This window comes from Gossypium hirsutum, chromosome A08 (assembly GCF_007990345.1).
Source record: "Gossypium hirsutum isolate 1008001.06 chromosome A08, Gossypium_hirsutum_v2.1, whole genome shotgun sequence".
Lineage (NCBI taxonomy): Eukaryota > Viridiplantae > Streptophyta > Magnoliopsida > Malvales > Malvaceae > Gossypium > Gossypium hirsutum.
In genome coordinates, this window is record NC_053431.1 from 421,454 (window position 1) to 443,078 (window position 21,625).

Here is a 21,625-nt window from a genome sequence, read left to right on the forward strand (position 1 = left end):
AAATTACAAACATATATGTAGTTATCACATTATTTTCATTCCAGTTAATGGCTAAATTAATAAAATGCAATACTTTTACAATAAAATTGATTTTTTTTTCAATTTAGAGATTAAATTAAAGATTCCATTCTATTTATCATAATTTATCAAAATCTATTATGATAGTTAAATTAAAGCTTCGTTTTTCACCAAGTTTCCTTTAATGGCATCAGCTTCAAATTCATACTTGTCCAATGTTATTTCTCATCATGTTCACCATCACGGATTCATACAACAAAAGCATCCTTTACCTCTTCGTCACATCCAAATCAAGTTAACCATAGATATCAATCTCCTACGTACAACAAACTCTTTGTTTTGGTCTCAACATTTTGCAGAACCGCAACAACCTTCATGTACTTCTTGCTTCGACATTTAAAAGACTCAGAATCGACATGCCCTCTGCTACTTACAACACCGTCATTCAAACAATCATGGGATGCGGACTTGGAACTGCAAACAGGACATATGGTAGTGGATGATATCGTAAAATCATGTATTTACATTCAATGATGGTGGAATCCGAGATCAACCAAGAGAGAGTAGAGCTTTGGCGGAATCAAGCTCAGAGATTGAGAGGATTAACAATGGCATGGTCGCCAAGGTAGAGATGAAGAAGGCTGCATGATACGTTTGGAGGAGGTGGAGGTCGGTTTTGAAGCTTCTCGGATGCCATGTTCTCATATCCAAAAATACAAGAATATTGTAGAACTAAATAGTAAAGATAAACTATGAAAATAGAATGTAAGATATGGGTTGGAATGAATATCATTAAGATATTAATATTAAAACATAAATTTATATATTTTAGGGATTAAAAAAATATTGGATAAATCAAATGGATAAGTGGTAACCAATTTTATGCTCCTTGTAGAATTGTAATTCCTAGTAAATATGGATTCCTTGCTCTTTATAAATATATATTAATACAAGAATCGAAAATCTCAAAATCGATTGGGATAGTTAAGTTAAAGCTAGCTTTCTCTTCAAGTTTCTTCAATGGCTTCGGCCTCAATTTTGTACCCTTCCGATGTTATTTCCCACTATGTTCACCACCACGGGTTGATACAACAGAAACGTCCTTTACCTCCTCGTCACATCCAAATCAAATTAATCGTAGACATCAATCTCCTCCGCCATGATCCGATAATAGACAATTACACCAACTGTTTTTCTGTACAACAAACTCTCCGTTTTGGTCTCAACATCTTGCAAAACCGCAACAACCTTCATGAACTTCTTGCATCGGCATTTACAAGACTCAGAATCAACATGCCCTCTGCTTCTTACAACACCCTCGTTCAAGAAATCATGGGATGTGGACTTGGAATTGCAAACAGGACATTTGACAGTGGATGGTATTGTAAAGTCATGTATTTACATTCAACGATTCAAGCATTGTTGGTGGAATCTGAGATCAACCAAGAGACTTTGATGAGTAGAGCTTTGGCGGAATCGAGGTCAGAGTTTGAGAGGATTAACAATGGCATGGTTGCCGCTACCGAATCATCGATCAAGAAGATGATAGAAAAAGTTAAAGTAGAAGCTGGAGATGAAGAAAAGTGCATGATATGTTTGGAAGAAGTGGAGGTCGGATTTGAAGCTTCTCAGATGCCATGTTCTCATGTCTTTCACGATGATTGCATAAAAAAATGGCTGAAACAAAGTCATTATTGTCCCATTTGCCGATTTGAGATGCCAATTGATTAAGACTAAGATTATAGAAGTTAGTGTTATTGTTTATCCTTCATTTGTAATCTAATGCATGAAGGAATTGGATTTTATTACTCGTCAATGGGTTTAAAAGGTTTAAGTTATTACAGCAACGAGAATATCATCAAATTTGTATCTATCTGTATTACAAAGTTGTTCTCTGAATTGGATCTTAAATAAATAGGTTACTCTGAGCATATTGGTCATATTCGTACTCATGCTCATGCACTCTTCCAATATAACTCCACTTTTCTCCCATTATTCTCTAAATACATAATAAATAAAATATAAGTATAAATAAGAAGATAAATAGGGGGAAATATCACAAATGATGGTTAACAGGGGATATTATTATAAAGTAAGATTCTGGCAGTACTGGTGAAAAGCGGGATGGATGTAGGGATTTGGATGACTAGAGCTTTGACAGAAATAACTTGAGAGCTTGAGAGCATTAACAACGACATGGTTGCAGCTAATGAATCATCAATCAAGGAGATGATAGAGTCAAAGTAGAAGCTGGAGAAGAAGACTGCATGATATGTTTGGAGGAACTCAAGGTCGGTTTTGAAGCTTCTCGAATGCCATGTTCTCATGTCTTTCACGGTGATTGCATGGAAAAATGGCTGAAACAAAGTCATTATTGTCCCATTTGTCGATTTGAGATGCCGACTGATTAGTCTGAGATTAAACAACTTTGTGTTTTTCTTTCAGTCTCTGTTTTAGTAGCCATTGAGATGAAAAATGTTCTGAAACTTGGCCTGCTTTGTTATAGCTCCAGGCCACATCTGAGAAGTGTTGCAGTATCTTGAATGGCATGGCCATTTTACCTGATTTATCCAAAATACACCCATCTTTTTATCCTTGCCATCTCATCACAGCACTGAAACCAACATATCCTATCCATAGCAAACAACCTGGTTACAAATGAGGTTGTAGTTTTGGGAAAACGAAAAGGCTGCAGATACCGAGTGTGGCCAAAGCACAAAACACTCAAAATTTTAACTTCTTAGACAGAATGTGGAGAGCTGAATGGCGAGCTTTAACTTCTTTTCCTGCAATTTCTTTCTTACCAAACATAGTAAGTCATGCTTAATATTCGTATAGTGTCTGCTTTCGTTGCTTACAACAATAGTAATGTTGGGGAAATGAGGGGTGCATACCCCCATATGATTGGCCAAAGAAATGTTAAAGCCTTGATTCTTTCAGTCTCTGTTTTGGTAGCCATTGAAATTTTCAACTCACTCAACATCCTCTCTCAAGTTGGAACCTTATTTGCAATGCCACCTTGGGGGAAACTATAAAAACAATTTCTAAAAGAAGAGAGCTAAGATTGACAAAATGACCTTCAAAATTCAATAAAATATGCAATTGATGATGCGAATTACAAATTATAACAGCGAACAACAAAACCCACCTTGTAACTTTAACTGAGTCCTACAATTCTCCCCTATTTTATAACCTAGAACCTAAATCAACTAACCACCAAATCCATACAAAGTCCTACCCTGCCTCTTCAGTGCATAAACCACATCCATGGCAGTCACCGTCTTTCTCCTGGCGTGTTCGGTGTATGTGACCGCATCGCGAATGACGTTCTCCAAGAAGATCTTGAGAACCCCGCGGGTTTCCTCGTAGATTAAGCCGCTGATACGCTTCACTCCTCCCCTACGGGCAAGGCGTCGAATTGCCGGCTTTGTGATACCCTGGATGTTGTCGCGGAGGACCTTACGGTGGCGCTTAGCTCCTCCCTTGCCAAGACCCTTGCCTCCCTTTCCTCTTCCTGACATCTTCGATATCCAACCAAAATTAAGAGACAAACGATTTGGATGATAAAATCGGAAATTTGAGGAGCGAAACTAAATTGCGAGGTGTTTTATAGCGGGAAACGGAGAGTTTTGTGTTTCGATAGTGATCCGTGGGATCAGCATGAAGATGAATAACAACCGTTGATTATTCATAATGAAGGGTTCAGGTGAAGAGAAGTATTGCCGCGGATCGATGACCTGGATTATTACCAGTTACTTTAAGCTTTTTTTTTGGGTTAAATCCAAGAAGCGTCCCCAAACTATTATTCAGATTCTAAATTAGTTTCCAAATTTTAAATGTGTTTTCAATTGAGTTCTCGAAGTATGAATATTGTATCTGTCATGTCTTTTTTTATTAGCCTAGTCGTTAATTTAAGTGTTAAATATTAGTTTTAATCTGACATAGATTATATTTTTACCGTCGATTACTTGTAATGGAGGGTTCAGACGAAGAGAAGTATCTGCATGGATCAATGATGCAGATTATTAGGAGTTAATTTTAGGGTAACATACAAAAATATCACTTAACTATTAACTTTTTTTATTCAATCACTAATATTTTTAAAATTAAATATTTTAATCATTAAATTTTTTATACATACCATTAAATCAAAATCAATATATATATAATTATTCCAAATCATTTTATGTATATATCAAAATTCAAATGTAAATTTAAGATTTTTAAGGATTTTATTTTTAGAAACAAATGAAACACTCAATTCTACTTACCGTTTATGCATAAGTTTTGGCATATATCATTTGTTCTTATGCATTTGTCCGAAATAAAGCTTTAAAAATAACAATTGATAAAAAAAAAGGGATGAAGCGAAAAAAAATTTAGGATCGGAATTAAATTGTATAATATTATGAGAACTAAAATGTAATTTTAACATTTGGATGGGTAAATTACAATTTTATCATATACTAACTTTAAAATTTTATAAAATTTAAAGGGTCAAAACATAAATTTACCATTTTAGTGGGGCTTGCCAGCCCCACACCACCACCCTTGGACAAAGAGGCGAGCATTCGATCAAATTAAGAGAAAATTTTCAAATTAATTTTTAAAATAGTCACTTTTGTTTGCCTCAGGTTACATTTTAGTCACTTATGTTTAAAATGTTACGTTATAGTCATTTACGTTATCGTGTTGTAACATTGTAGTTACTGAGGCGTTAATTGCTATTAACGGTGCGTGGCACGTTAAATCATCATTTCAAAATTAAATTTTAGGTTAAATTCTCAATTGGTCCTATATTTTTTCGTTTTGAGCAATTTAATTTTCTTTCTTTTATTCTTTTAACTTTCCTTTTTTTTTTCTTTTTTTTTCATTCTCTTCTGCTTCTCTCTCTGTTTTCCTCCCTTATTCATTTCATTTAATGTAGTTTTTCTATGTTTTCCATTTGTTAAAACTAGTCCACAAGCTTACCTCACTCTAAAAAATTAAATTGTTCAAAAAAATAAAAGTATAGGGACTAGTTTTAGCAAATGAAAAACATAGAAAAATTATGTTAAAAGAAATAGAAAAATGAGAAAAACAGAGGGAGAAGCAAAAAAGAATGGAAAATAAAGAAAAAAAAGTGAAAACTAAAAGAACATAAAAGAAAAAAAAATTGCTCAAAACGAAAAAATATAGGGATCGATTATAGAAATTAACCTAAAATTTTTTATTGAAATGATGATTTAACGTGTAATTAAATCGTTAAGGGCAGTTCAACAACTAAAATGTTATAAGACAAATAACGTAAGTAACTAAAATGTAACATAAAATAAATAAACGAATGTGAATATTTTGATAGTTTACCCTTCAAATTAATTAATACTTAACCACGATTAATAGTCTTTTTGTTTTACTTATTTTTTCCTTGCACTTTCCTTCTTACCAAACATAGTAAAACTCATGTTTTTTATCCATAAATTTATAACAGTCCCCGTAATTCCCGGTTCCAAGACAATATTTTACCTTTTCTCGTAACACTAAATTTTCAAGTCTTTCCTTTTTTCTTCAATATCTCTTCAATTCTCCATCTTCATATCGACGTATGTTGGTGAATTGAGAGATACAAGAAGAGAAAATCAAAAGAAGGGATATCGTTTCATTTTTCAAAAATGGAAAACGGTGGGATCTTACTTGAGAAACAAGTTATCGACATTTACAAAACCAATAAGCCGAAACCGCCCACCACCAGGCTTCAAAAGCATGCCCCGGCACCTCTTCAGCTCAGTCAGATGAAGTCCAACACCACTGTTATCGAAACAGGGGCAACACCAATCCCATTGCTTACACCGTTGGCTTATTCGCCGAGTCCGTTTTCGGAGACGCGAGAATCCGTGTTTCCGATCGATGATCACATGGAATCTGTGGTACAAGCACCGATGGGGACCGCGATCGGGTGGCAAAATCTTCCAGTCGGATCGGGATACGCAGAACCTTCCACATTGTTCTTTTTGTTTCAAAATAAATTTCTTATTGTCAATGATGCACAGTGATGCTTTTTTTTTGTTCTGCATCTGTACATCATATGATTCAGTATATCTTTGTTTGATGTTTTTCTTCCCCATGATAGCAAGCTTTCTTTGGGTGGTTTGTTGTTTCCTGTTCTAAGTACTTTTCTTTTTTGTGTGTGTGATCTGTCAGATTTTCGACTGGTTTTAACTTTTGATCCAATTTTCATACCTCGTGCTTTCAGGACGAAGTAAGAAAATTTTTTATATGGCGGAGATTTAAATATTATTAGGAGAGTTAAAATATAATTTTATTTTTAGCTTATATTTTATGATTTTTAAAATAATTAAATTTAAATTTTATCATTTTCGGATTTAACTATAATTTTATCATATATTAACTTAAAATTTTATAAATTTCGGAGGTCGAAAGCTACAATTTTTTATTTTAAGGGGTTAAGGCTCTTGTTTGCCCCTCCATTCACACCTATCTACTTTAATTCCGCCCAAAACCTAATTTTATTAAGAAATCTTAGTGGTATTGCATCACAGGTAACAACTACCTGAACCCTTACTTGAGTCGAGACGAGGATAGAGGACATTTGTTCAATTCTAGTGAGTAATGGTTAAGGTTATAATTGAGTTGAGCCGAGCTTGATTATGCTCGTTTAACACTTTTAGTACTCAAACTCAAACTCCAACTCGATTAAACTTGTACTCCAACTCAATTAAGCTTATATATATATTTATATCACAATGAAAAACTCAATTAAACTCATGAACCGCTTGAATTAAATATTAAAATACTCAAATTTAACTCGATAAATAATTCCAACCTCAGGAAATCAAAATTTAACTTCTTTTGGATCAAATTTGAATAATTTATGAGCAACTATGTTTCTCTTATACTGCTAGTGATGGTTTATGAGATGACTAATTTTATTTTTTAAGAAATTATATATTCCTTAAAAGCTACTGTACAAGAGCCAAATCAGTACAAGTGCCAAATCATAAATACTCGAATATTCCCAATCATGAAATTTCAACATGTGAGCATATGCATATTATCAACCCTTCCAAAGTTACAACTTGGCTATCAGGAGCAATTATTGATGGAATATAATTATTGAAATTTGATGATATCTACTCTTTTTAATATAATGTCTAAAATTATTTATAATCCCTTCTAGATCCATAAATAGTAGGATAATGCGCTTCAGCGCATTTGAACACACATCCTCCTACATTGATAATAATACTCATACCAACTAAATTAAGATTCAATTAATTGAATCCAAACCATTTAAATTATCTATAGAATATTTAAATCTATTAAAACTTCATATTTATTAAATTAATTTTTTTTTAATTTAAAACGTATAACAATTCAAATTCTTTTATATGCCAATTACATTGAATTTGAACATTCTAATTCAGATACTTGTGTTAAAAGTTTCATTCGATTCTATTGTTAAAAACTGATATTTGTATATCATAATGAAGTACAAGTGGCACTGTCTGGTTATTTCGTCATCCACGCCAGTTTTTAACAATAAAAATAGATGAAAATTTTAACAAAGAAGATCAGCTTGCTCTTTGATCTAACTTATAAGGGCTAAATAACTATTTTTTAAGTAAATGGGACAAAACGTAATTTAACTCCTAATACAAGGGCCCCCGCGGTACTTTTACTAAAGAATACTTAGAACCTTTGATTTCAATGGAAAAAACTTCTCGTCCTTCTTAATTTCTAACTTGAACAAATTGATCCCTAACGGAGAAATTTAATGCTAATAAATGTGAAAGAGCAATTAAGGATGATTAATCACGATGTTAATGTTTTTTATCAATTATACATAATTTTGATCAGTATAACAATAAATTTAACGCTTAATGTTTATATATTTTATACATTTGGTCTTGATTCTGAAAAGATCAATAAATTACGTTTCTATAAATATTATAGACTAAATTTATTAAATTGAGAAGAAGTTGAGACAACGTATAAACTTTGAGTTAAAAACAAGAAATTATAATGCAAATACGCAAACTTACAATGGAATGCATTTTTTTTTAAAAAGCTTCACGGAGGCTTTTATAGTTTACACAGATTTCCATAAATAAGAAAAAAAACACCAAAGATTAAAAATTCATCAACAAAATATAATCAAAAACCCAATTGCATACAAGAAAAAAGATTATAAATACCAATTATGATCACATCATTACCAAAGACCAAAAACTATACATACACACATATATATAGCTGCTTTCAATAGTATATATCAGCCACCACCGTCTCCGCCGCCACCACCTCCATGAGAACTACCACAACCGCTTCCTTCCATGGCTGCAGCAGTAGTAGCACCCACCATTACAACAGCCGCCGCCGTCGCCACGGCAGCATCATTGCTGGCTGTGGTAACAGTAGGAGCTCCTTGATAGCTCCCATCATTACCTTCTTCTATGTCTCTCTTTTTCTTCTTCTTTTTTCCACTTCGTTTAGCTTTTGTTTTGTAAGAAGAAGAACTGTCTGAATAATCTTCTTTCTCTGAGCTTGCTGGGATGCAAAAACAAAAGCTTTTTCTGTATTTCATGGCTGCCACCCCCCACCCCCAAAAAAAAAAAATCAGCTGAGTATACGCTTCAGCAAGAATATATATATATATATATATATATCAAAAAAACACCTCAGTCATTATTATAATTAACTAGCTTTTGGTTCCTTAATTAATAAGTATTTCCCCTCCACCACCTTTTTCCTATTTTTTTCTTCTCTTTCTAGTCCTGCTAATATATATAGGATTAATTTACTTGACGTCCCCAATTTATAACTCAATTAAAAATTAGTTTAAAAGCTTTAAAATGTTTTAATTAAATCCTTAAAGTATTAGTATGGTTTTAATCATGTTTTTCTATCAGTCTACTTGTGAGCTTGACGTTAAATGTGAGGTTGAATTTAAAACACGTACACACATGTGATAATTGTGTGTAAAGATATTCAAAGGTTAGGTTTGGATCAGGTTGATGTATGGTGTCAACATCATGCATAGTTGTCTAAGCTTCACTAGGCTTGAAGTATCGACCTCAATTTTTATTCTAACTCACCCATATTTGTAAATGGTTAACTCAAGCTCATTTAAACTCGTCCATGAGAAAAAAAAACATATTATAAACTTGAAAATAAATTGGGTTGGACCGATAAACAGGCCAAATCTCTTTTTACCCAAACTTATTTTTCAGGCTTAATATTTTATCAAAATCCTCCTAAACTTTAGGTAGACCGTCGAGCTTGACCGAGCAATCTAGCCCTTGAGTAGCTCTAATTGTATGGACAAATTAGATTTAATAAGTTGAAAATAATAACCTACCTAAATTTAATGATATTATCTTTTTTGTAACACGCCAAATTCAAGTTGTTCACGCTAAAAATATACTCATATTTCAAATTTGATTTGTCTATTTTAAATATACTTCATAATAGAACCAAATTGTCATTTAGCACACAAGCTAACGTTAGCATATGGAAAAAGTTGATTAATAACTCGATAATTTGAGGATTCAATTAGAATATTTTAAGATTAGGTATCAATTCAAAATCTAAACCATAATTTAAGAATGTTTAATGAGATTAATCCTTATATTATTTCAAGCATTATTTAATATATTAATGATTAGTGTTATTTAAAACATAAAAAGGAAATACGACGTTGATTGACAAATGAAAAGAGAGAAAATGCTAAGCTGTAAAGCTTCGGAAAGTGGGATGCCAAATCATTGAAACTAAAGTTTGAGATTCCATTTCTAAGGTAGAAATTAACTTTATAATAATTACTTTAATATAATTTTTTATCTTTATACTTCCAACTTAAGTTTACTATCATTGTGAAGTATTTAAAATTTTTTATTTAGATCATTAAATTATTTAAAAATTTTCATTCAAGTCACTAAATTATTTAAAAAATTTTATTTAAATAACTAAACTGTTAAATATTTTTTTATTTATTTAAAGTTTGACTAGCAAATTTTAAACAACGATTTAACAATTAATACAATAAGTTAATAATAATTGAACTATAGAAAAAACAAGGGAAAAGAACTTTTAGTTGGTGCAAGAAGAGAAAACCATAAAATAATAACTTTAATAGTATAGTAACTTAAATAAAACTTTCGAACTAATTTAATGACCATTTTGTAATTTTTCGAAATTAAGTAAACTTACTATAATTTTAGTGACCTTCAGTGTAGTTTATCCATGAAATTAGATCAATAATTATTACAGTAACAAACGAAAGAAAATTCTAATGCCCATGAAATTAAATAAAAATTTTACAGCTAATGAAAGTTCAGACATCAACCGTTAACATATCCTCAAATAACTGTATTAACTGTAACAAAAAACAAGATTCCAATGTCCATAGAAATGGTGGAATGATCTGTGAGATTTATCCCACATCGGATTAAGCTGTTGTCGGATCATTAATCACACCCAAGAAATCATCCTTTATGGTTCCAATACAAAACTGCAATACACAGAAAAGGAAATCATTAATTTTAGACACAACATATTCGAGCATGCAACGCTCATAGGATGAAACACGACAGAAATATGAAGTAAAAGATTTCAAACAAGTGCATATAATGTATGCTCACAAAGTTGCCTACGTGTTCAAATCTCTGATATCTTCGATCTCACCGTAGACAGATGTGAGTTTCGAGACCGATAACGTGGGTTTTAGATTATATGGACAAATAAGTACCGATAACCACAAAGAAACTTGAATGCCAATGCAGCCTATTGAAATGGATAACTTGTTTTAACAATCATAAATGCAACTTATATTGACTGTTGGCCAGTTCCGATAATCAGTCAATAGATACAACTATGTTGTCTGACACGGGTGTATTCAAGAATCCGAGCACTATAGCTAGCAATTCCAAGTGAGAGCTTAAAAGACTCTACGGTTGGCATCTAAGTGACTCGAGCCTTTAAAATGTCGAGATTGTGATTCACGGCACAAATAATTATAGGAACTATGAGTGGGATAATAATGAAGAGGAAGAAAGGGTCGAGATTTTATACTATTTCAGTAGCATCTACTCGAGTTCCAATTATCTTCAAGCGAACTTCACTGTCCTTTTGAATCTTAACCTGAAAACACATCGATGAAAAGGTCGAAAATGAAATTTCCACAAAAAGAAAACTTCCTTTGCCATAAAATGAAACTTAAGCATACCGATCCATCAGACGTAGTATAATTTGGCATATCTCCGGATTGAAACTCCATATCATCCGGAATCAACTGAATAAAGAACACAATTTTCATCACACAACAAAATCTGAGTAACATATGGCAAATGCTTAAATGACAACGAAACTTCACTACTATTAACGAGTAACATAAGAAATTATGGTACTGACTTACAGAAGTTCTCTAGATTCAATTTTAAGTCGTTAAAACAAATCCGAGCAGAAATGGTTAACGAATGAAGCTAGTTCTTCGGTAAAAGTATTATGGATGCCCTTGTACTAGGAGTTGAATTGCATTTTGCCCTCTCTACTCAAAAAATGAGCAAATTAAACCCTTGTATGTTAGATCAAAAGGTAAATTGATCATTTCTGTAAAAAATCATCCGTTTGTACTGTTAAAAAATGGTGTGATTGATGGAATAACTAAACAGTAACATGTGACATGCCACATATACCTCATGTTGAGGTACAATGATTAATTTTTAACAGTAGAAATAGATGAAATTTTTAATAGAAAGACCAGTTTGCTCTTTAACATACAAGGACTAATTTGCCCATTTTTTGAGCATACGGGGCAAAATGCAATCCAACTACTAGTATAGGAGCCCCCATGATACTTTTACCCTAGTTCGTCATCCCTCACACATTAATCTTAAAGACATGGAATCTCGAAAAATGAAACTCATGTTCTTTCATATGTTGTCAACCAGAACAGAAAATGAATAATTTCAATCCTCCAAATGCAATTTGCTTAATAAAGTCTCTAACTTTATCTCGACATACAGAACATATCATTGATCGAATAGTATTTCAAACCTCGGAAACAACATATGGTAATACAATCAAAGCGAAAGATTATAGAAGCATTTTCTCGAAACTGTTCTAGCCAGATACCAAGATTTTTAACAAGACTTACATGGTTCGAAACAAAAATTTGAACAGGCCCGGCTTCGGCAAAGAACCCCATCTGCATGGAAACCATAAAATCTAGTTACAACCATAAACACATCATGGTAGAAATCAAATAATGAAAACGGGCCCAAGAAAGAAAAAAAGAAACATGCCTTGTTCACCATAGTAACAGCAGCTTCCAAGATTTCCCCTTTAAATGGTCTGAAAACAACACATTGATACTTCACAGGGAATGTCACAAACCCGGTCCCATCTCGAATCAAACCTTTCCCAACGTTTTCGATACCCGTTATTGCCACCACAAAACCATGTCTACCACTGTAAACAAATAGTAAAGCTAACAATTTCAGCCATTTTTAATCCCAAACTTAAAACTCAAGCTCGACCCAATAAGCAACACTTGGAAGACTTCTCCAAGAAAAGCCGAACTCGCTCAAAAAGGTTATTTCATTCAATTAATCAAGGTTAAATTGAGATATTAGTTCATGTATTTTATAAAATTTGTTGATTTAGTCTCTATACTTTAATTTGGTTACTTTTAATCCCTGTAATTTTCAATTTTTAAAATTTGAGTCCTCACCAGGCGTATTGCCACGTGTAATGCCATGTTAGCTTGCTATTTCCACATACTACTCACTAAAAATCCAGTTAATTGATTAACAACAATCATTTGCATCAAGACTGAATTTTCAAATTTTGGAAAGAATAGGCTTATAATGATTTAATTAAAGAATATGGACTAAATCTATAACCGTACGCATAATATAATACGAAACTAGTAATTGAATTTAACCAAATGGAACAGCACTAAAATTTCAAATTTTGAAAAGTGAATACAGTGGATGAAATTAAAGCAAAACTTTCGCCAAGTAAAAGGACTAATAGCAGAATTTAACCATCAATCAATCTATTAGAACCCTGTTTGCACTCAACCAAATTATGTAAAAAAGAAGCTAAAACCTAGTTTAATTTTTATATTTCCTATCTATTTAAGATAAAGAATTCTCAAGAAAATTTAAGCGAATAAACTCAATTGGGTTTTTATTTTTATACATAAAAGAAAACCCAAAACAATTTATTTTTTTCTGTCACAACATTTATGAAATTGTAAAAGAAGAAACCTGCAAGTGCCCTCGACATCTTTCATGAGCTTGGATACGAGGTTTTCCCGTAGGTTACGACCGAAGTGGCGTGGATGCAATTGCATGTTCCTCTCTAATACTATGTGAAAAAACATGTTTTTTTTTTAATTTAACTTTATCTTCTTCTCGAACAATCGCAGTTTCTTGCCCTGTCGAGAAAACAAGATTAGAAGAGGTTGAAGGTGAAAGCTGGTTGGGGTTAAGTAGATGTTTTTATAATTATTTGTGTTTTATTTCTTTGGGCTCCAAGAAAGGCTTCAGTTTTCAAGCCAGGAGCTTGGGCTGCTTATTTATTTATTGGGTTCTCATTTCACAATAAGTTTAGCCTTTTTTTTGTCTTTTAAGTCAGACTTTCCAACTCTCCATTTCCAATCTTGACTCAACACAGTACAAGTCTTCGAGGGATGACGCCTTTGCCTTCAAATCCACCTCCATGAAAGAGGTGTTGCGCATGTATTTTTGCTTAAAAACTAAACACCAAAGTGCTTCATGGTTCATATGTAAACGCCAGCTAGCTTCGGAGAGCATTGTGAGGTTGTTAAATGTTGCCTTCCTCAAGAGGTCATCCGTGAAAAATTTGTGAGATTTAAAACACTCTCAGTGATCAGTAATTTTTTTTTTAAAGATGAAATTATGTCAAATTAAAATAAATAATTAAATCTCGAATTTTAACATAATAGACGAGAAATCATAATTATTACCAATTATTCAACGTATTCGACTAGATAATTTCATTTAATTAAAAATAATTGTACTCATATTTATCATTAAAATATATTTTTTATTGTTTTCAATAATTGTATTGTAAAAATCAAATTGAAGGTCGAATCATTTAAATCACATGTTCTCGATTTAAATAATTTAATTGTCATAACAAATTAAATGAAAAATTCAAATTAAAAAAATTTATTAGAAATCCGAAACCTAATTTAATCAATTAAACCATTGGTTTATTGTATTTGTTTTCTTAATGATTTACCGGTTCACATAGATTTACTCTATATCAAATTTTATCCCACTAATCAATTAACCATCAATTTTGTTGCCGATGGTATTTCCTCCCTTAATTCAACTATGTTTGCGAATTGGTGTGTTTGGATACGGTCCTTTACTTGTAGGATGATCACATTTATTGTGATTAGATGTGAGTATTGAATCAAATCAAGTGAAAAAAAAATTAAATTAACTAAATTTAAAAATCCACTTAGTCCTCTTTTATCAACTAAACTTAATTTAGAAATTTTATTATTCAAATATTAAAATTTTTTTAATACTATGTATTATATATTTGACTTAATGATAATTTTAGCCACTAACGTTTACATATTTTGTCAAAATAGCCCTAATTGTATTTTTTAGCCTTTTTTGCTCATCGACCTTTGTTTTTCTTTTTTCAATTTTTTTTCTAACAGATTTAATGAATAAATTTAAGATTTAAAATTTTCTTTTATTTTAAAATGTTTCAATTTTTCATTCGTTTGTCTACTAAATAGATTTTCTACAGAGTTAATTTTTTTAGATAATTACATTTATTTTATTTAAATTAAGAGTTATTTTTAAATTTATTGTATTATTTATTTTATTATTTTCCACATGTAATTATCTTATTGAGTTATCTAAGTAATAAATTAAATCTCATTAAAAATATTCCACATAAGAAATTTCACATCATCACCATTAATTTTTTTAATGGTACTTTCATTAAATTTGTTAGGAAAAATAAATTGAAAAAAAACAAAGGTTGATGGCAAAAAAAGACTCAAAAATATAATTAGTGCCATTTTGACAAAACATACAAACATTAATAACTAAATTTGCCATTAAACCTATATATTTTTCCAATTATTAAGATTTTATTAGATTCTTATATTTTCATTATTATTTTGAATTTTAGATTTTTTTATTATCATTTATATTTAAAATAATATAATATAATATAATATAATTTTCAAAAGTCAAAATTATTTATTTATTTTTTTAAAACAATGAATTTAACAATGAATTTGCTATTTTTTTAGATTGATAGCGACCCAATAAGTACTTTTACAAAAGTAAAAAGTACCTAAAGTCACTTTTTAGTTATTTGACTCATAAAAATTCAATTCACTCGAATTTAAAAATAAATAAATTATTAAAAAAACCAAATAATAACACAAATAACTTTATACATCATATCAAAATAAAGTTTTGCTTAATGTTCAAAACATCACTACCATCATCATGGAAGAGGGAAACCTTGCTATTTAAATGAAAAGAATGCTGACCAATATGTGACATACCAAATTTACAAACTTCAATTTTATTTTGGTCAGATCAAACTACTTTGTCCATGAACATCTCTGCTTCGACATAATTTATATATATATATTAAGCTAATATTCATATCCATATAAAAGATATAAATGTAACAGACATTTTAAGAAAATAAAATAAAAACCCAAGTAACATAGTTTTTTTTTTTTTAATTTCCATTTGAATGAACAAGACAAGTTTAGAGAAAGATTAACAGGTGTTTGAATTTAGACAAAAGGTCTATTTTGTACCTTTCAATTCTCCTAACCACGACTAAATGTAGGCACACTTTTATTAAAGTTAGTGACTGATCAAATAAAACAAATTAAACCTTTCTTTTTTTTCCTAAAAGCAACTTCCAAACGCAACTTTCAATCTTCCACTTTTGAAGAAAACATGTCAATTTAAAAAAATAACCAAAAAAAAAAATGCAGACCTTTCCAAGCTACTAACAACATGGTTTTGTTTAAAATATCACAATCAAGTAAAAAGTAAGTACAAGAAATGATATAACCAATTACCTTTTTTTAAGTAGAACAGCATGCTGTCTTAGTGTTCCCCGATTCATCACCCACGTTAATAGTGGTTCCTTGACCAGGAATCGAGGCACTAGCAGCGGCTTCCTGTGCCGCCAATGCCTTTTTGCTTACAATATGATAGATCTCGTTCAATATGGTTTGGAATGCTTTCTCGATGTTGGTGGCTTCCAATGCCGATGTTTCGAGGAAAGAAAGCCCTTCCTTCTCGGCCACAGCATGACCGTCTTCTTCGGAAACGGATCTAAGATGGTTCAAGTCGGACTTGTTACCAGCCATCATAAGGACGATGCTGGAATCCGCATGGTCCCTTAATTCACGTAGCCACCTCTGGACATTATCAAAGGTTTGCCTCTTGGTTATGTCATAGACAAGAAGTGCACCAACAGCCCCTCTGTAGTAAGCACTAGTGATAGCTCGATACCTCTCTTGACCAGCCGTATCCCATATCTGTGCTTTGACAGTCTTTCCCTCCACCTATATCATGATAATGAATTGAAATTAATAGAAAAATACAAAGCAACAGTTTACCAATCTCCATTAACAAGATTACTAGTTAACAAAGAATCAAAAGATTTAATATATCTAATATAACAAGGTGGCAAATGAAAGAAAATGTTATTTATATCATGGGCCCATGAACAACAACATTATACTTAACTCCCTATTAATAAGAATGGGAATAAGACAGCAACATAACAGCTTGGATTATTATTGTAATAACTTCATTTTCAATTCAATAAAATGATGTCAACACAGAGAGGGGGAAAAAGACGGAGACAGATGTTTTCTCATATGCTATATGACTTAGGTGAGTGTTAGATATAAATGAGTTCGAGATTCTTTAGAGAAAATGAAGAGCCCGAGGAACATAGTTTTTCTCAATAACAAAAAAATCATCTATCTTTGCAACAAAATAAACAATATAGTAAGAAAAAAATGTTTTGAATTAATCAAATCTTCAAGCTTTCTTAAATGTAGAAGTTGTTACGGAAAATAAAAATGAAATAGCCATCTCAGCTCAACATGTTTTCTTCAAATAAGAAAAAAAAAAGAAGCCGTCAAAGCGGCTTCTATGATCATCACTATCAGCTCATCCCCCCCCCCAATTTATCTTACTGCTTATCAATCAAAATGAACTTCCAAGTTAAAACCAGGTTGCAAGATAAAGCAATCAGATTACAACTCTTTATATACTAAATATTTTACCAAGTATAAGAATCCACAGTAAACTTGGTCATGCAAAAATATTTTTCCAGAAACTAAATCAGATGATAAGTAGTCAAGTACACTTCAAAATATCAAAATAGGTAAAATCTAGAAACTTCAAGGTCACTAAGAATTCACGGTAGACTTGATCATGCAAATTTCTTTTTCTGGACACTAAATCAGATCACAAGTAGTCGAATACACTTTAAAATATCAAAGATGAAGAGAATTATCAGGTAAAATTCTGGAAACTTCCACAACAACTGATTTTCAGCAAGGAATTAAAAAAAATCACGAAGAATTAACAGTGAACTTGCTCATGCAAATCTTTTTTTCCGGGAACAAAATCAGATCCTAAGTAGTCAAATACACTTTAAAATATGGAAGCCGAAGAGAAATATGAAGTTAAATTCTAGAAACTTCAAGAAACAATTAATTTTCAGCAGAGAATACAAATTTTTTTTAAAAAAAGAACACGAACATGAATCAAAGAGTTGTCGATTGAATAGATGAAAAAACCTGGACAGTTCTCGTAGCGAACTCGACGCCGATAGTGGATTTAGATTCCAAACAAAACTCATTTCTCGTGAACCTAGAGAGAATATTCGATTTTCCAACTCCAGAATCGCCGATCAACACGATCTTGAAAAGGTAATCGTACTCGTGATCTACTCTATGCGCCATTTCGTCCTATCTATCAGTCTATATATATCTCTTCCCTCTCAAACCTGCAAGATCCAAAAAAATTCAAACAAAACAAAAAAAAAAACAAAACGAAGAAAAGAAAAAGAGAGAAATATTGAAGCGAATGAAAAAACTTACCCTATGTGGATAGATCGAGAAGAGAAAAAAATTCAAAAAATGGAAGAAAATTCGATAATATTGTGAAAATAAAAAGAGGGACAAGCCGGGAGAGGGCTTTGATTTTTGATTTTTTTTGAAACGGGGCAAGGATTAAATTTTGAATTAGTATATACATTCTGTTTTTATTGGTTGAGATGAAACGGAGCCGTTTAAATGGCAATTGTGTGAATAAAATGACTTTTAAAGGTAAAATATTAATAGGCTGGCATGGCAGATGATTTTGCAGTGACAGTGGATGTAATGTTAGCATGTCTCTCCCAAATCCTTGAAATTTGTCATTTTCTTGAGCTCTAATCCAATGCGGTCACATCTACTGGTCTCCATGAGCTTTCTCGATGTAAAATTTTCAAAAGTTACTTGAATTCAAATAAATTTTTAAAATTTTTTCTTTAATATTTATTGACTCAAACTCAATTATTTATATTTTATATTAAAATTTAAAATTCAAATACAAACTCAGATTCGAACTTGTTAAGTGTTTTTTTTCTCTTAGATAATGATATTTGTCTATTTATATGATATGAGTACTGTTCATTGATATAATTTATTAAATAAATTTCATGCATACTTAACAAGTATTTTTCATACACGATCTTATGTGTAATTTTACAGGAGAATATAAATAACTATCATGCAAACAACTATTATCATGCAAGCTTAATAAAAGCCGGCCCGTCCAACCAGAACTTATTCAGATTTCGGGCTGATAATAACAAGTATCATAACAGAAATTATTACCATTTTATATTTATAGAGCTTACCATTGTGAAAGTAGGATGCCGTTTGATTGAATCATGGCCGGTTTCATGTTGTTGATGGTAGCCGTCTGATTGGATGAATTTTGGTCAAAGATAGAAAGATTGGATTTAGAATATAAAAAGAAAAATTAATTTTCTAAACGTCATATTAATTCGTGGGTTTATTTTAAAATCATGTGATAGATGACATCAAGATTCTTCTATTATATGATTGGGTAATAATCATACTTTTAAGAGGTCAATACGTAAATCATCTTTTTGGTAGAAAAAGATGGTACCATTTTATCTAACAAATCTTATTTAAAATAAAGAGCACACACCAAGATTCATTTATAAAAAATACGGGTTTTAATTTAGCTGGTATTATTATTATTGTAATAATTTAAAAAATATAAATTTAAATATATTTAAACGTTTTAGAGATCGAGAGAGGAGCGAAGTTAGAAATTATGTTTAGAAGAGATCGAGATAAGCTTATAAACTTGTATTAAAAATGCTTAAATTAAATTACTAATTTTCGAAAAAGGCTAAAATTATAGTTTTCTTGGTTTAAACAGAGGTTAAAAAGGACTAAATTATTTTTTTTTTATTTTAGGAAGAGCTATAAAGCAATTTCCCCATTACTTTATTAGAAGTGGAAGAAAAAGTGAGGTTCCACTATTTTAAACTTAAAACACTTTCAACTCTATCTATGGACAAGATTTTAATGAATTTTAAATTTGAAAATGAAGATAAAATAGTCAAACTTGAAATAAATTAGTTGAAATTTATAAAATTTAGAAAAATACGTATGTATAATAAGATTTGAATAAAAAGTTAATGTAAGGGTTGAAAATGAATTAATCAAAAAATAGAAAATTAATTTCGAACAAATAAAAATAGAATGATTAAATTTGCATAAATTGATAAGGACGGAGACTATCTACTGATTTTACGAGGTGAACTTAATTAAATATGATGTGAGTGAGGTAGTATGTTCACTTGATCTGTTGTACTGAGCTTTGGCCCCCAAAAGTGGTAGAATTGCTTAGAGTCCTTTACAAATTGTAAGAATACAAATGAGTACAGTGATAAAATCTCATTTTAACCCCCCAAACATTTATAATTTACTTTTGGCTCCTCCAAAAAAATATCTAATTTCACCCCTGTATACAAGGGCATATATACAAACCCTATCAAGCATAAATACTTATGTTTCTTTGATAGGCAGCCATGCCCTATGTATGGTCTGATCTAACAAGATACTCCTGTTCTATAGAGCCAACATCTCAAGCACTTTCTCTATATAGTCAAAAGACAGAACTTACTATCAAACAACATTTCAAAAACTCCTCCAAAAGGCATAGCCTCGCCTTAACAATTTAAAGGTGGAATGTCAGAAGATTCCTCGTACTGAATAAAGTCTGCCTTCCTAAAAGCCCGACTCCCATAAACCAAGAACCCAACAGCATACCCACCAACCGAAGCTAAAAGAACACCAACGTTAAACGACATGACAGCCAACATCACTAAGTAAGCCAAAGCCACCCTGGTTGCATACATAAGTGTCTGCAAAAGCCCTGCAACGACATGATTGGTCCCTTGCTTGATAAACTTTGTGTGGGAAAGTCGTTCCACCATGAATGAAAGAAGAAACACCCAAATTAACCCAAAGAAATAAGAACAGAAGCTTCCACCTGACCATCCTGGGAAAATATCCTCTGTGTTTTTGCCCCAAAATAATGTTAAGTGTCCCATCTTCATGTTCTTGGGTTTGCTTATGGTTTCTTTGGTGGAGTCAATTGAAAGCAAATTTAAAAAGGGATCCCGCTCATGATTTTGTACTACCATTATTAGTTTTGGTACATCATTATAAAGTGCTTTCCACGAAGTAATATCACTGTTCGGAGTGTAATCAAGTGGAGCTGAATTCAAATAATAATAAGTTCGAGTTAATTCAAATATCAAAATTTAAGTTTGAGCTTAATTTGGGACTCAATCGAGCTATTTCAACTTAAATTTGCTTATCAATTTTTCTACACAAGCTCAAACTATAATTAAATTAAAATTGATAAAAATAAAAATGTACTTTCATAATATAAAAATATATTAAAATAAAAATCTCAATTAAGTTAACGAGCCACTTGAATAGAATATTACAATGCCTAATTTTAGCTCAATCTATAACTCGAGCTTGAGCTCAACTCGATAATTAGAATAGTGAATTAAATTTGAGTTTTTTTCCAAGTCGAGCTTGAATAACTTAAGAGCTCTAGTATCATATTTATAACCCTAAGTAAAACCAAGGACAAGTCTCAAATTTTTTTGGGACTAGAATTGAATACAAAATTTCATAAGAGTTAAAAGTATAAATTTATCATTTTATTAATCTAAAATTTTACATTTTAAAGAATTAAACTATAAAATTATTTTTAAGCCAAAATTAAATTATAATTTTGAAAATAAGAAAATATAAATATACCCTTATATTAAATTAAAATTTCATTTTTTTAAAAGTAGAATTTCATAAAAACTACGTTATAAATTTGTATATTTTTGGGTCGAGTCCCTTATCTGCATGGGGCCGCCACTCGATACACAAACAGTGGACCTGCATGGAAAATTATAAAAAGTTGTGGAAGGGATTGCAATGGCGAATTCTAATTTGCTGGATCAC

General features: G+C 31.3%; 6 protein-coding genes across 6 annotated transcripts; 2 read left to right on the forward strand and 4 right to left on the reverse strand.

Annotated features, from left to right (window-relative positions):
- The first annotated feature begins 20 nt into the window (after nt 1–20).
- On the forward strand, nt 21–1,981 carry LOC107953103 (E3 ubiquitin-protein ligase SDIR1). Its single transcript, XM_016888327.2, has one exon. The coding sequence runs from the start codon at nt 1,039–1,041 to the stop codon at nt 1,747–1,749; it is 711 nt and encodes a 236-aa protein (XP_016743816.1). The 5' UTR covers nt 21–1,038; the 3' UTR covers nt 1,750–1,981.
- Nucleotides 1,982–3,082: 1,101 nt separating this feature from the next.
- LOC107955873 (histone H4) lies at nt 3,083–3,648 on the reverse strand. The gene has a single exon (XM_016891661.2). It carries the CDS (start codon nt 3,537–3,539, stop codon nt 3,228–3,230), a length of 312 nt encoding a protein of 103 aa, XP_016747150.2. The 5' UTR covers nt 3,540–3,648; the 3' UTR covers nt 3,083–3,227.
- A 2,021-nt stretch (nt 3,649–5,669) lies between these two features.
- On the forward strand, nt 5,670–6,050 carry LOC107955872 (uncharacterized). The gene has a single exon (XM_016891660.1). It carries the CDS (start codon nt 5,670–5,672, stop codon nt 6,048–6,050), a length of 381 nt encoding a protein of 126 aa, XP_016747149.1.
- A 4,246-nt stretch (nt 6,051–10,296) lies between these two features.
- Nucleotides 10,297–13,564, reverse strand: LOC107953099 (DNA-directed RNA polymerase II subunit RPB7). The gene is made up of 6 exons (XM_016888323.2): nt 13,290–13,564; nt 12,321–12,486; nt 12,173–12,223; nt 11,243–11,308; nt 11,089–11,157; nt 10,297–10,528 (listed from the first exon to the last, which is right to left on the reverse strand). The coding sequence occupies exons 1-6, from the start codon at nt 13,403–13,405 to the stop codon at nt 10,466–10,468; spliced, it is 531 nt and encodes a 176-aa protein (XP_016743812.1). The 5' UTR covers nt 13,406–13,564; the 3' UTR covers nt 10,297–10,465.
- Nucleotides 13,565–15,742: 2,178 nt separating this feature from the next.
- On the reverse strand, nt 15,743–18,378 carry LOC107953098 (ras-related protein Rab11C). The gene is made up of 3 exons (XM_016888322.2): nt 18,170–18,378; nt 17,867–18,075; nt 15,743–16,615 (listed from the first exon to the last, which is right to left on the reverse strand). Exons 2-3 carry the CDS (start codon nt 18,029–18,031, stop codon nt 16,130–16,132), a joined length of 651 nt encoding a protein of 216 aa, XP_016743811.1. The 5' UTR covers nt 18,032–18,075; nt 18,170–18,378; the 3' UTR covers nt 15,743–16,129.
- A 1,944-nt stretch (nt 18,379–20,322) lies between these two features.
- Nucleotides 20,323–20,799, reverse strand: LOC107955871 (copper transporter 6). Its single transcript, XM_016891659.1, has one exon. The coding sequence runs from the start codon at nt 20,797–20,799 to the stop codon at nt 20,323–20,325; it is 477 nt and encodes a 158-aa protein (XP_016747148.1).
- Between the last annotated feature and the right edge of the window lie 826 nt (nt 20,800–21,625).